This window comes from Haliaeetus albicilla, chromosome 6, assembly GCF_947461875.1.
Source record: "Haliaeetus albicilla chromosome 6, bHalAlb1.1, whole genome shotgun sequence".
In the NCBI taxonomy this organism is placed as follows: Eukaryota; Metazoa; Chordata; class Aves; order Accipitriformes; family Accipitridae; genus Haliaeetus; species Haliaeetus albicilla.
The window spans coordinates 31,659,326-31,674,686 of NC_091488.1; the positions used below are offsets into that span (position 1 = coordinate 31,659,326).

At 43.4% G+C, this 15,361-nt stretch overlaps 1 protein-coding gene across 3 annotated transcripts in view; it reads right to left on the bottom strand.

The window, feature by feature from the left end:
- Positions 1-15,361, bottom strand: part of PTGFRN (prostaglandin F2 receptor inhibitor) — a 71,425-nt gene that overhangs the window by 17,979 nt on the left and 38,085 nt on the right. For all 3 annotated transcript variants that reach the window (XM_069785437.1, XM_069785438.1, XM_069785439.1), the window contains 2 exons: positions 11,263-11,688; positions 3,870-4,289 (listed from right to left, as the gene is read on the bottom strand). In XM_069785437.1, coding sequence (XP_069641538.1) covers positions 3,870-4,289; positions 11,263-11,688 — 846 coding nt within the window. The remainder of the gene's footprint in view (positions 1-3,869; positions 4,290-11,262; positions 11,689-15,361) is intronic.

Genomic DNA, 15,361 nt, shown 5'->3' on the forward strand with positions numbered 1-15,361 from the left:
AAGAGGAGAGGATGCATTTGAGTTTCAGCAGAAATGATGCAATGAAATTAAGAGAAAATTTAAAGACAAACACTGACAGCTGCTCTTGTCCCTCACATTGCTGGGCAACCTTTGAAAAAGAAGTGGGAGAACCTCTGTTCTAGACTGGGAAAACCAAAAAAAAAAAAGCACTGAAGAATACTGAAGTCTTCATATGGGACAGCTTCCCCCTGCCACCCAAAATAAGCTTAGTTTGCTTACAGCTACTGGATATAGAGCAGGCATTCAGTTTATGAAATTAGTCTAGTGATCCATGTTATTCATAAGGCCAGACCAGACGATTCACAAGATCCTCTCTGGTCTTAAAATATATCCAGCAGAGAACAATCTGCCATTGACTGAATATTTGAAAACTAATGACCTACTAGGCTCCTCCTCACCACCACCACCCCGCAACTTCCAGTTTATATAATTCAGTGGACAAAATCCACATTTCATTTTTTAGTTCAGGAGGTTTCAAACAAATGCCTTTACATTAACATTTCAGATCATTAACCAAGTGGAATAAATATGTCCCTCTGCAACAGCAAGTGGAGAAAGAAGAGAGGAGGTCTCTGCTGGCAGCCAGCAATTCTGCCTTGAATGGAAAGAATCTGAGCAAGACATTTTCCACAGATGTTCATGGAAAAACATTTCAGAGCACTGACACATTTCAAGCCTATTGTGGCAGGAAACACTGAAGTTTCATGTGCACAGTCCCCAGCTCATATATAAGCGCTTACAGGCCTCCTGTCATTCAGATAGATCACATTGCACAATGCATATGCACACTAAAAACCCCTCCTTGAAACATCACTCAACTCGGAGAGGTCTGGGAGGGAGTCAAACTGGAGGGAAGGATTTCCAGTCCTAGCAAGTTTCCCCATCCCCTGTCAAAGGGGAATCAATAAAAACAACTGAGAAAGAAATTCCTCCTACCACTAAAAGCTTCATGTAAAACCTTTTAAGGGCTTCCTTCTGCTGAAAATGCTGCTTCTGTATTGATCACCTCCCCACTTCATCCCCCATGGTGCAAGCTGAAAATGCTGTCCAAGCCTTCAAAGTAGGGAGGAGACTGGAATACTCTATTTTTCAAAATTATACTGCCTTACTATATCATGTCTAGCAGTCTCAGTTAAAATTTCTTTCTGTTACAGTTTGAGAACCCCAGAACTCAGTGCAATTGACTCGTTAACAGTTTTCCTACCAGGGAGAAACACATCCACAAGCTACTGATCACACCCCACCCTCCCTTTAACTCAGGATTTAGCAAAGTGGTGCTCTCCAGCTTTTACAGTTGCCTGGAGAGGTGTCTGCCCCTGCTTTTTCTGACCCTTTCCTGTTAGTATCTTCCCTCCAATTTTGGAGAACCTGTCATTCTCCCTAGAAGCCACTAGCTACCTCAGCACTTCTGCCTTTCACCATTCCCATTAGGGAACAAGTTTGACAGCTGCCTGTACCACAAGATGCAAGACAAGAGCGTGATATCTGAGCTGTGTTTTTATAGCCCCTCCATAACTTTGCCATTCACCTCCAGCTTCCTGACTCAGTTTGCATCAAAGACAGTACAACTCAGCAAACAAAACCAAAGTAACACACCCACAAAACCTCTTCTGTCTTGTATACCTGATTCCAAATAATTTTCCAAATAATGAGCACAGTTCGAATGGACTAACTGTGGAATTATCACGTCCTCCTCATGCCAAGATGAATGTCGAGCAAGGATATCTGAGTAACAACTAAAGGACACAAAGTTCATCCATCAATTGAAGAAAGGAAGGTATTTCAAGTCAGATTTTGCTACATGCCAAGATTATTTTGGGAAATAGCTCTCCAGTAAATTGTGCCTGGGATCTCATTTCTCTCTCAGTTTTTTTGTAAAGAATGAAAGGCTGACAGGGCTTCAGGACCATCCCTCCCCTTGCTCCAGCCCTGCTACTGGAATTCACACATTCCCAGGGCAGTTCTACAGGCTGCCTCCCTTTCTTTACTCCATGCTCCAGAAATCCTATCTGGGTGAAGAGGCTAGGAGTAGAGAGTGACAGCAAAAAGAAGTCAAGTCTGCAACATGCACACTTCCCTCCCTTGCATAGCTCACAGGTTTCCCTCTGAACCACAGATATTAATAGCATCCTGCCAAACTTTTTGGCTGGGAGTTCAAAGTGACATAACATGAGCAGTGTTGGGAGAGTCACCAACGACCACTTCGTGCAAGAAAGCCTCCATGTAAGAGCTTGGAGGGGAGGGGTTTGGGATAAATCTCATTCTTGCTGGTTTCTTGCATCACCCCTTTGCAAATGTGCTCTCCCGCTGTGTCTGACCCAGATATCAAGAGTAAGAAGGCTAAAACTATAGTCCATTAAACCATCCTGAGAAGACAACAAGTCTACAGCAATATTCATCTGTGACAGTGCTGCTCTACGAGACATTTGGAACATAAGCAACTAACATTATTTTCAGAACAGTAACCATAAAACTAAACAAAAAGTCAATCAGAAGTTATCTAGACCTGAAAGAAGCATTGAGCTGAGTCAGTGTCCTCTCTCTGGCCAGCTTAGGTCAGGCTGCATCTTCATTAGGGTTTATATCAGGATGCTACATTTCCAAGCTTCTTACAAAGTGATGTCCTCATTGCAAGGCTTCCCCCTACACTCAGCCCTTGTCCTTTTCCCAGTGGGCCTAGTATAAGGAAATTCAGTTTTTAGAAGTCATCTCATAGAGAACAGTTACCTTAGTTACAGATGCAACCAGAAGTCAGGCTCCTCTTGCTTAGTCACAGCCACATCTTCTAAAAAAACTACAGCCCCGCTATTATAAGCAGAATAACTCACATGAAGAACAAGGGATGTTAGAAGAGACCTTCTCCCAAGCTGTGCTTGTGAACAGGTATGGGGGAGTGCAGAAGGTTTGAGATAAGGCAGCTAGCTAGAGAGCTCCAACATAGGATGCACTTTGGGCTACACTGAGAGCCCTTCAAAACTGCTCAGGAAATCACCAGCTTGGTTTAATCAAATCACAAGATGAGCCCTTCACTCCTAAGTGTACCACCATTATAAAAATGTGGCACTTCCCACCCACATAGCATGATAAGAAGTCGGTGTTAACATGCATCTCTGATGATCCAAACCAATGCTGTCCCTCTCTCCTTCCCCCCAACAACAGAGCAGGACAGGCATGCTTCTCTAGAAAAATCTCAACAGGCAGACTATGCTACAGCTGAAGGTGAGGGTTTCAGCGAGGATGTGAGGAACAAGATGCACCTCTGGGTACTGAAATTCATCCCAATTTGTGGAGCTTTGTAGAACAGCCACAAGGGGCCTCTAAGGTCTTCCAGTGGCAGGATACACTTGCTGAGATGGCTGAAATATTACCATTGCCTTGACCTGACCATTTTTTGCAATTACATCAACAGGAAGGTGTGCTCAGGCAATTTAATGCTATGCTAATCAAGTCTGGTTTGGAACAGAAATCTAGTCTATATTAGTGTTCTTCCAGAGCAGCCACTACCTAACAGCAATCTAGTGATAAAGCTGGCAAATGTGGCAGCAGTTATTCTATACTGAGAATCAGCTCTGAGCCTGCAGAACCATAAAAGCTGCATTAGTAAAGAAAAACCCAGGGGTTATGATTACCGCCAATTCATTGAACATCTTTCTGTAAACAATCAATAGCACAAAGGACACAAGTACCACCAAAGGAGACAAGCATAGCTCAGCCATCATACCATTCGGAGACCCCTTCCATGTTCCGAAGAGTAGGCATTTCCCAGAGGCAGGGAAACCACTGGGAGAACATCACAGAACTCTCTTCCTTTCTGGCTTAGACACACAGCTGCCAGATTCTATACCAACCTGATGTCTGGAAGTCTATCTGGATAGGGTTGGATAAGCCATTCACTGCTTCACGCCACATGCCACCACCACCTGGAGACCAGGCAGTCACCACACAGCGATACAAGCCAGCATCAGAAATCTGGGTCTGATACATCCTGTAGCGGAATTCATTCTCCTGGACCTTCTCCAGAACCACACCGTCTACACGAGTCTGGTCCGTCCAGTCTTCCAGCCGCACTACTGAATCCTGGTTCAAGGAGATTATGCGAGTGGTTCCATTGGGATTCGACTGATCCGTTAGTGGCTTCTCAGCTGTAATGAGGACAGAATAGCGTGGCGTCTTGATGTTTTTCGAAGACACTTTGCATGTCATCTCAAAGGTGTGACCTGCTACAAAGAATGGCTTCAATTTCACGGCCTCCACTGTAAGCGTGTAATCTGAAGAGGGAAGGAAATAAGCAGCAAGAGAGGGGTAAATAAATAGGTGCAGATATTTCTGCAGCACCTTTCAATCTAGAACATTACAAATAAGCAAAGTACTCTTTTTTTGAGAAACAAATCCCAGCACGTTTATCTAAACACATGTGGACATCCCAGAACGCTACTCAACAGTGCACACACACCAGTACACAACAGTTTGGGTCAAGATACAAGAATTCAAATGAACACAAAATACTGAACAGATAATGCAATACACAGGTCATAGCATGACAGGACCGCCAGGATTTTTTTATTGAGGAGTAAAGATATTAGTCAGACAAGACTCAGAGTCCCAGTTTTACACTGGATCTGGAAAAGCACCCTCAGCAACAGAGTACAAGGACACCACTGAAGTATTCATGACTACTGACAAAAGCTGCCACTAACCAAATCGGCAGCACTTAGTGTAGCTTCTTTTATTTCCCTTGAAAATCCACCCTGACAGCAATCCAGACACATTCAGCTGAACTCCCAAGATCAGTTGAAATTGCATGACAAAAAAGTTGGTGGTAACAGGAGAAGTCTCCATCCCCAACACACCCACATACACACCTCTGTGTTGAAAGACTTCAGTATACCTCTGCCTCCACATGTGTTTTTCCCTTGCTTCTCATGCATTCTACCAGAGTACAAGCCTACCAGAACCCTTGATGTTTCTCAACAGTCTATTTGGTATCAAGATTGCCAGCAACACTTACTGCTCAGTTTCCTTCCCTTTCTTCAGCATTCTCCAAGTTTGCCAGCTCCTCAATCTCAAGAATCCTTTAATTACAGGGTTTGGGAAAATTATACATCTAGGAGCACAGCCCCAAGACACAAAAAATACAAGCTCGCAGTGAGCAATTGAGAAAATGAGGAGTGACTGAAATCGGAATCAGATAAAAGGAAAGGGAGTTGCTAGTTTCTTGGCACAGTGATGAAGAGACATCCTGCACACCCAGGTTCTTCCTAAGAAAGGAGGGCTGGGGCAGAATATATAGCTTACAGCCACTTCCCAAAGTAGCGGTACTGCAAAAATACAGCCAGTCCAACTTCCTGGACTTACTTCGCTACAGCACAGTCTCCCTTACCCCCTTTATAAAAAACGAGTGTAGACATGTTAAACAAAAAACTACACAGATCACCTTTATGCAAGGTGAAACTTCTCAGGAAAAGGGAAATAAGCAATGGTGAGATTGTAACACATTCCCCAAAACTGAACTAAATGCAGTAATATTTATGCCCTCCCCACAAGAGCAACAAGATACTTGTCAAGATTACATTTTGCAGTGTTTTGCCTTCAAGCAGCAGTTTTCACAATGAGTAAACACAGCCCACAAGATGAGAAACCTGGTATGACAACTTTAAATCAGTACTGTATAAAGCAGATCACAGTACTAAGCTATATAAAGAAACAGCAGGAGTGGCAAAGGCTGAGCTGCTTCTAGTGGTCTGGCTGAGCACAGAATTACTTGATACTCCACACCAAACCCCCCTCATGCTTCCACCCACTAAGCAAGTGGGAATACAAGAGTTGCACATTTAAGCACTCCGGGTACAATCACAATTGAAGTTGCACGCACAGAGTCATTCTCCGCTCCCTTGTGAGAGAGCTCATCATTCATCTGATTCTAGACTTCAAATCCATTTTTTCTTCATTCTGTGTCCATGAGATTCTGGTATCACTTTCTTCATGAGGTTGCAGCATTTAGGAGCCCAGCACAGACTGAGCTTGCCACATATTTTAGAAATATAGTAGACAATTATATTTTGCCCCCAAAGCAGAAGCACAAATAGCTAGCCATACTTTTCTGCCACATACTGCTGCTTTCTAGGCCTTATGAGGCGGCTCTGGGCAAAAATCCCTCCTGATGCAAATGTTCTTTATGTTGTCGATCTTCACATCAGAGGACTGGGTCCACTGAAAAAGAAATCTTGCATTTGGTCTATCATACATGTGCTTAACACATACCTTCACGTGATCAGAGCAGTACAGATGTAGCTGAGAATAGACAACACTCCCTACTAACTGGGCTCCAAATGCCTTACTTCAATTATTCCCTGAGCCACAGGTCAGGCAGCCATACACAGGGGAATGTCTTGTCCCCTGCAAGGACAGAGTAAACTCTGTTCCTAGACATCCTTTCATGACTTTTCATTTGAGGGCAGTAGAAAATGCTGCTTTTACCAATTATTTTTGCTAAAGAAAAAGGACAAAAGTGGTGGTAGCATGGGACAACAGCAGAAATGCCATCCGTAGAGTTTGTGGAAGAGAACATCTGAGGCTCAGAGATGCAGCTGGAGAACAGTGGTAGAATTCAAAAGGGTTACAAATTACGATGCTGAACAGAGAACAGGAGATACATTCTTATGAAAGTCCTTTCAAAGGATTTTTCTACCTTTTAAAAACCCAAAGCTCCTTAGGTTGGATGAATACAGAAGGCAGAGGCACCTCCTCTTATGCGAGACCATAAGAAATGCAGACCAGAATAGAGAAGGGGACACAAAAACCAGCATATACAGGTGCTGTATGTTTCTTGTTGCAAGAAAAGTCAAAAAAGATCAAAGGAACATTTCTGAATCTGCAATAATATTAGAGACCTGCATATGTAGTAAAGCAAAACAAACAAAAAAGCACCCCATACTCTATCAACTAGAAAAGTCTGGATCACCATTCTTAACAGTACAGTTCGGTGCCAAAATTTTTCTCCTTCAGTAGCAGCAGATGAAATGTAATTAGCACTCCATCACCCCCACCTAGAAAAGCATGTAGTTGTCTCTGCGTGTAACAGCGCATGTTATGAGAAAGAAGAGAGACCAAAGATTTGGCACTTAGGTTAGAAATAACAATAACCTGCAAGGAAAGTGTCTTCATGTTTCTCGTGTCAACAGAAACTACTCATCAGATCTTACAGCATAAGATGGGCCCGAGAGGTCAAAGAATATTCTCTTTCAAGAGCTACAGCTCTGTAGCTCTTCTCATTCCTAATCTTCTGAGAATTGCCAAGGAAGCAATGTCTATGTCCTGACCGCTACTCCATACGCTTGCCCCTCCGCACACATGCCTGCAATCCCATGCAGAGTCTCATCTCCTTCTTGTAAAGCTCCATGAATGAAAAGCATGATAAAACACACCCTGGTCAGTCACATACAGGAGGCTGCAATATGCAGAGTTTATGTTGGAAAGGGGTAGGGGAAGAGATCCTAAGTAAACCATACTCAAAGCTTATAAGCATTTTGGGCGCTACTCCAGGACAGGGGGCTAGCAGCAAAAGAAATCCTAGCCAAATGATTCAGATAAAATTTGAGTAATAAACTGTACTTTGGAGCCTGGCAGTGCATGCTTCTGCCTTCCATCACTGGCCAGTCCAAGTGGTTAAGCCACACCATAATTCTTCTGTTGCTCTCTACCACAAAGTACGTGCTCAGCTTCAAGAGTACTTTGTGGGTAGTGACCAAAAAGCGTTTTCACCTCATCTAAGCCAGTCGAATTTCTAGAGAAGCCTAACACCTACACAGGCAAGAAGACTTCAGGAAACAGCAAACACCTTCCCTGCACTCCACTGACTCCGGTTGGAAAAGCAGCACAATGGCCACAGCTAACAGTAACCTCAGAGCCTAACGCCTTGTCAGCAGCCTCCAGTAACGCCATCTCAATATTCATAAAGGCTCCTTCATCCCCCAGCGCACCAGCTAGATTGCAAGTACAGGGAATGCAACAGACATTAAGGTAATGACAGCTTTGCCTTCATAGGAGAAGGAGGCTATACAACACCCTGAGGTACAACTGTAGGCCCAGCAGGTCTGATACCAAGAGCTCTGAAAATACAGCAGGCGCACTAAGGCCTGCACCACAGCCTGATACGTGTACATACAACGCAACGGCTCTCCCCACCGCTGCGCACACACAACTAGGCCGTCCTCGCTGGCCAGGCACGAGGAGCCCAGCCACCCCCGACTGGGGCTTGTACACCTAACTTAATGCACTTTCTTATTCCTACACCCAAACTGGCACATACACCTCAGTGCCATGGGTATGGGAATTTCCTTGCTCAAGAGGAACTGCGTGTCTATACTATGCAGTGTCTATTATATACCAGCAATGGCAAAGAAAAGTGGGCAGCAGAAATATCACCTGTTCTCTATTCACAGGACTTCCTCAAAGATTAAGATGCCCTTGTTCCCAATTAAATGTAATGGGAGGGCCTCAGCAAGCATTTAGGACAAGTAACATTATGTTAAATACAATTATTCTGCAAATTAAAGACAGAAGTATTAACAGAACCTCAAATACTAGTACCCTTGGGATTTGGAATTTCAATTAAAAGATAATGTTCTCTTTTTCAAACACTTCCATGCAGATCCAAAGTTGACAACACTGGTTTAAGAAACAAAACACCAATGCTGCATTCCACTGCAAACAGCAACTGTGCTCCAAATATAGGCAGTACTCACACTCAAATTAATAAATAAAATTATCTTTCAAACTATCAAACATTTTTCTGGGTTGAAAATCATCCGCAGAGCCAGTCAAAAAAGGTTTTCTCCCTTCCTTTACCCCTTTTTACTGATTGGCATTTGTACTCTAAATAAGAAAAAAAATAACAATATAATTTATGCTTTTCTTTTTTGAGGTGAGATACAAGATGCTTTCTTTGTCACCTTGGCAGGAGAGAGGGTAGAAAAAAGAGGGGAAGAAACAAATCGGGCACACCATGTCAAAAACAACAGTGATCTATGATAGCAATTGGCTGTATTTGCAAAGCTGAGCATGCAGAAAGACGTAAGCATTATTGGTCCCAACAGAACAAAATAGGAAAAGATGATAAAAACCTCAAGTTAAAATGGACAAACATACAACTTATTATACAACACACACACAAAAAGGACTTTGACATCTTCACACGATGTTTACATTTCAACCAAAGGCTTTCTTATCCTGAACACCCCTCTGTGCTGACTGACCGCCAGACACAACAAAAAGCCACTTCTCCTTTCTCAAAAACTCAGGACAACCTTTTCCAAAGTGGGATTTCTCCAAAGTCCTCCTCCCCAAGCACTGCTCTGAAGTTAACACCGATGATGTAAGTAATGAAATAGTTGGAAATAAAGCCTCATGTAGGCACAAGCTATCCAAGGAAGAGGCAAATTTCTGTTCTCTCCTTAGGCGAACACGTGGGAGCCTGGCTGCTCGCTTTTATAAGCGCTGGGAGCAGTTAGGGACTCAAATCACCAGAGATACTTGTCAAAACAACAGTCAGAGAGCAGAGGCAGCGGCAGATTAACTCCTTCATAGTTGCTGGCTCCAGCACTGGGCTCACAGCCGACTCTGGAGCTCGCATGAACAGGATATGGCAGAGGACAGGGCACACAGAGAAAGGCATCTGGGGCTAGGCTGCTGCAAGAGTGCGCGGGGGTGCATGAGGGTGGAAGGGAAGAAGGGGAAATCAAACCTATATATTGCACGCCATATATACATATAACATGCTTTTTCAGGAGGAGGTGTTTGTAGGAGAGCTCACTTTCACATCATAAATCTCCCAACTGCAAGTTTTGCCAACAAAATATACTTTCCAGCATGGGGACTATAATATTTACATTTGTATCGCAAAATTAGCAGAGTTTTTGGAATAAATCCAGAAATAAGGGAATGTTCACACCTGTCACAGTTTGTTTTCCCTCAGAAATGTCAACACAGGCTGAGACTTTTCAACTCCAGCTGGTCTCTCTAGCTGCTCTGAAGGCAATGATCCATTACGCATGCATGCACATACACACACACAGTCCGTGTTGTGGCATAACAACTGAACTAATTGTTACCAGCATTCAGCATTAACGAGAGATCTCATTGCTGCTGGAGAAGTCCGCTTCAGTGAAAAAAAATGACCTTTTCGTGGACCACGCTTGTGCTGGGGATGAAGGGAGTACTGAGCAAGCAGCCCACTGTTTTTCTCTCCACTGAAGCAGAATCACAGCAGAAGCTCTCCAATCACTGTTTAGGGATTACCCCCAAACAACTTTAAACTGATTTCAAAGTACTTGTCTCTGAAATACAGTTCTCTGTCTGTGGCTGCCTGAGCTAGACTGTTAAACAAATCTATGAGGGTAAATGCAGCTTAGCTAAGCACAGAGTTTTGCCAAAGACATGACATCCTAGGTTATTCTATTCCTTCTGTCCCTATCCAACAGACCCTCTTGCATGACCTCACACCTAAGCCAAAACAGTATCACTCTACAGGACATCCAGGATACATACACCCATTTTAAACCAGTGTTAAGCGATTCAGGTAACTCTATTGAGCTTTGAAGAAATGCTCCCAGAGTCAGTTTAAATACTGACCTGAGCTAGTACACTTCTGCCTAAAAAAGGTCCAGACCCAAGCAAATCACTGAATGAATTTGCTCTGCCACCCACTTCTTTTTGGATACTCTGGTACTACTATGCCCATGAACTTCCTCAGAAGTGCCTTCTAAACATGGGCTTGTAGGAGAAAAAAAAAAGGCCTCTCAAACTGGCAGACAGAGAAGACTTAAAGTAAGTGACACTCCTCTTTTCATCTCAAGACAACCCTGTTGCTAGCAGCAACATGCATCCTAGAGAGACCAAAATACTCGGAGTCATGAAAGGGGGCAATGACCCCAGCATCACTGCTGGATGTCACCCCTGCCACAATGACAGCCCAGCTCCTGGAAGTCTCAACGCAATTTGATTGACATATCTCTGCTTTGCACTTTCACTCTGAACTGTTGCATAAACTGGTGAGTGGTGTTAAGTAGTTACTTCCATTGACAAATAAGAGGCCTTTACACAAGGTAGTAGTGTTTTTTCCTCTTCATAACACAGAACCCCATTTCCAAAGCCCAATAGCAGGCTTTCTGGCTGATGGGCCTACTCAAGAGAAAACTATCTCAGCTATCCACGTCTTTCAGCAAACAGGTGCAAGGTTCCTACCTTGTGTAGCCCAGAAAATGCTGACAGATGCAGAAGTCACATCTTTGCTCTTTACCCAGCTGTTGTTGCGGTGCCTACTCCACGCAGAGATGACACAGAAATAATCACCTCTGTCACTTTCTGAAGTCCACTGGATTCGTAAACTGAAAATGTCAGCAGTCTTTTTAGAGAAGATTATTTCCCCATTCTGAGTCCGCTCTCTGCTCCTGTCCCCAAGCAGCAGAGTCCAGTCTGCATCCATCGTGGCCAGGAGTTCCTCTGTCACCACATCATCGCTGCGCAGGCGCTGCCTGTAGTACCAGGAAACTGTGAAGCGGATGTTTGCTTCGGTGTCCTGTGCATTTGTGATCCTGCAGTTGAGCTCTGTGGGGTCATCTGAAAACTTAGGTGTTTTAGAGGCATTCAGGAACACCTCATAGTCTGGCTCTGCAGAAGAGGAAACCCAGAAGAAAGAGGTTAGAAGCTACAAGCACAAGGGAGAAAGTATCAGAGCTTATCAAGACATACTGCTAACTTCTAACATCCAGTCTGTGAAAGCACCTGAGCTAGAAGTCAAGTGCCAGAATATGCATTTTTCTTACAAGAGCTGGGGACTGAGAACTTGGACTTCAGCTCTCAGACTCGCACCAGTCTGACACAAGTACCCCTAAGCCTACATTTCCAAACAAGATCTTTGGTTTCATATGTCTAGTCAGACCATTTCACAAAAATCAGCACCAAGAGATCTTGTCGAGCAAAATCATTCCCTTCTTTGGGCTTGGCCCCAAGAACCCACCCTGTGGGTTCAGTTTTAGCCCAGCCAGTCACCTTTTGCACCTGTTCAAGTGTCCAGTGCAGCCTGCGGCAACAGGAGACTCATTATTCTCTAGCTTTGGACTGACCAGAGACATGCCATTTCTCCAATTTCTCTCCAGGTTAAGAGGCCATTTCCCCCCCTGAAATGCCTTCTTTTCCACACTTAACCATCCCATCATGTCTCTACAATACAGATTAAGAATGTTAAAAAACAACCCAAAAAACAAACACCTCACCCACCCACTCACCAAAACCAGGGGGCACAGGTACCACCATTGGCACTGGCCACAGGCAGCACTAATAGCAGTGCACAGTAAATTTCAGCGGGCAGCATAATAAATACTAAGTAGGTTAAGAGTCAAAGATGCATAGATCAGAAGATCTTCACAGTCTGAATAAAGAAGTATGTGCTGTACAGCTATGAGGCTGGAATACCTCAAGCTTGAAAAGGAGTGCCTGAAATTCATGGGTTAAGAATGGGGCTGTTGTATTTAAATCTGAAATAGCTGGCTGTCCAAAGCCTAACAGCGATAAGGCAGCCGCATGACTGTTTTCTCTCAGACTACAGAGATAGTAAAGAAAGATTACAGCAAGAACCTCACACCACAAAGGAAATACATATTTATTTACTAGTGTTAGAATATTTTACTGTCTTGCTGTCTACTATAATTCAGAAAAAAAGACTAGCTTTCCAACTGTTCGGCCAATACTCATCACATGGCTTTTACATTGCAAGTGTATTCACTGCTCTCTATTTATTTCTTGCTTTATGTTTTATTTGGCATTTTGCCCTCCTAGAAACAATTAACTGAAGCTATAATTGGGACAGAGAAGGCAATCCAAGGCTAAAACTTAGGCTTAGCTCATCAATGAGCCAAGATAATAAAGCATCTTAATAGAACTGCTGCGCAAACTGTGTGTGCACATGCACTTTTAGACCTCAGATGCAAAGGATAAAAACAATTGTTATCAAGCAAACTGGCTGCTGCTATGTCAGCTTGCAGAAAAGATCTCTCGCCATTAAGTGTTATGTATGCAGCATTCTTGCATCTAGCAAGAACAAAGGCATTAATACACACTAGACACTCGAGTATCTAGTGATATTGATGGTGAGTTTCTGTAGGGTTAGGTAACACACAAGCATAAAAGTACTGTTTATGTAAGTCCATAGTACCTACTACCAGCAAACACAAGTGCCGATTTCTGCGCATTTTCAGGATAAGGCAAAATGAAAAGAAAATGCACATAATTCCTCTGCTGCAACTGAGGCATACATTATTAATGGTGGCCAAAACCCACTTTTGGTATAAGTCCCCATAGATCCTACAGCTACACTACTCTTCCTGTCTCATTCACAAAAGACTAGTCTTCTCCAGGGCCTCATGATATATTGCTCACGCTCTGCAATTTTCTTATCATTCCCCCTCACCTCCCCTTCCCTCCCCCCAAAAAGAAGGCATTCAAGACCAAGTAATATTTTCACAGCAACAAAGACTATGAAAGCAGAAGTTCTTCTCTAGACAGGAACACAAGAAGTAAAAAGCTGCAAGAAATTCGAGTTCTTAGAAAATCACTTCAGGTTTGATTTATTTGTGGGCAGGGGAAGGACCTCTAAGAAGAGAGTTTTGGCTTTGACAGCACCACTCCAGATAGGCGCTTCACCCTGACAGACATTCAAACAGAGGATTTAGAAAGAATAAAAGGCTGGCTGGATAAACCTCATTCCTCCACTCTGTCAGCTGTCAAAGAACAGCCTCACTGACAGTTCAATGACTTAATACTCCAGCAGCTCTTAACTTCCATTAAGGAGGAGGAGTTGGTGAATTCTGGATGCAGTTGAAAACCTCAAATGCTGAAAATTTATTCTACTTTCCCTTGCCCTAACAACCAAGCATCTGCTGAAGAGCAGATTTTATTCTCTCCTGTTCCCAAATAATGCCAAACTGGAATGGAAAGAATAAGAAATAGTCCTACAGGTATGAGCAGTACAAGAGAGTACATGAGCATGCAGTGCACCTGTACATGCATGAATATGTGTGTGTGCATGCACATGCACACAAGTGGAGGAAGGAGGGAATACTCGCAAGTTGAATGTGCAATTTGAATGGCTGAATGAGGACAGGAAATTAAGACATTCATCACTTGCACACTTCTAGCACACATTACAAGTATACTTGGAAACGGCCATGGCTCAATTGCTCTGTACAATGCTAAAATGCAAAATTTAAAGTCATTGTTGCTGGGATTCAACCTTGTGACACAGCTATTTATTTCTGAAAACCAGGCTTCAGAGTAGGCTCTCTATATGCTGGCCCTCATTCAGTACTTTTATGTTGGAGGAGCTCTGCCTTTGTAACTGCACAGTACCACCAGTTTCTGATAACAACAGGCTCTGAATACATTGAGAGGTTTTAGGCCTGGATACTCACATCCAGCCAAAGCTGGTATCCCAGTTTCAGCTGGGATAGAGTTAATTTTCTTCCTAGTAGCTGGTATAGTGTCATGTTCTGGATTTAGGATGAGAAGAATGTTGATAACACACTGATGTTTTCAGTTGTTGCTAAGTAGTGTTTAGACTAAAGTAAAGGATTTTTCAGCTTCTCATGCCCAGCCAGCAAGAAGGCTGGAGGGGCACAAGAAGTTGGGAGGGACGCAGCCAGGACAGCTGACCCAAACTGGCCAAAGGGGTATTCCAGACCATGTGACATCATGCCCAGTATATAAACTGGGGGGAGTTGGCAGGGCAGGGGGACGGATCGCTGCTCAGGAACTAACCAGGCATCGGTCAGCAAGTGGTGAGCAATTGCATTGTGCATCACTTGTTTTGTATATTCCAATCCTATTATTTTAATTTTATTATTGTTGTTGTTATTATTTTCTTCCTTTCTGTCCTATTGAACTGTTCTTATCTCAACCCACAAGTTTTACTCCCCCCCCCAATTCTCTCCCCCATCCCGCTAGGTGGGGGGAAGTGAGTGAGCAGCTGCATGGTGCTTAGTTGCTAGCTGGGGTTAAACCACAACAGCTGCTAACAAACACCAAGTACTACAGCTTTGCCAGTTCTCCCCCAGCTCACATCTAGGTTCATTCATGCTTCCAACATAACTACTACTTTGTGAATTTTAGCAGGTGCAGATACCTTACCTACAGCATCCTGCAACACAATACCAAGTTTCATTGCTTCTAAAATGAAGCTATTCGCTCCCCAAGATTAAACTAGGAGACAGGATGGGTAGGCTGACATATCCAGACCTATCCCTAAAACAGGCTTTTTAGAAGTTCTGCTGGAGTTTCATTTTTAGTA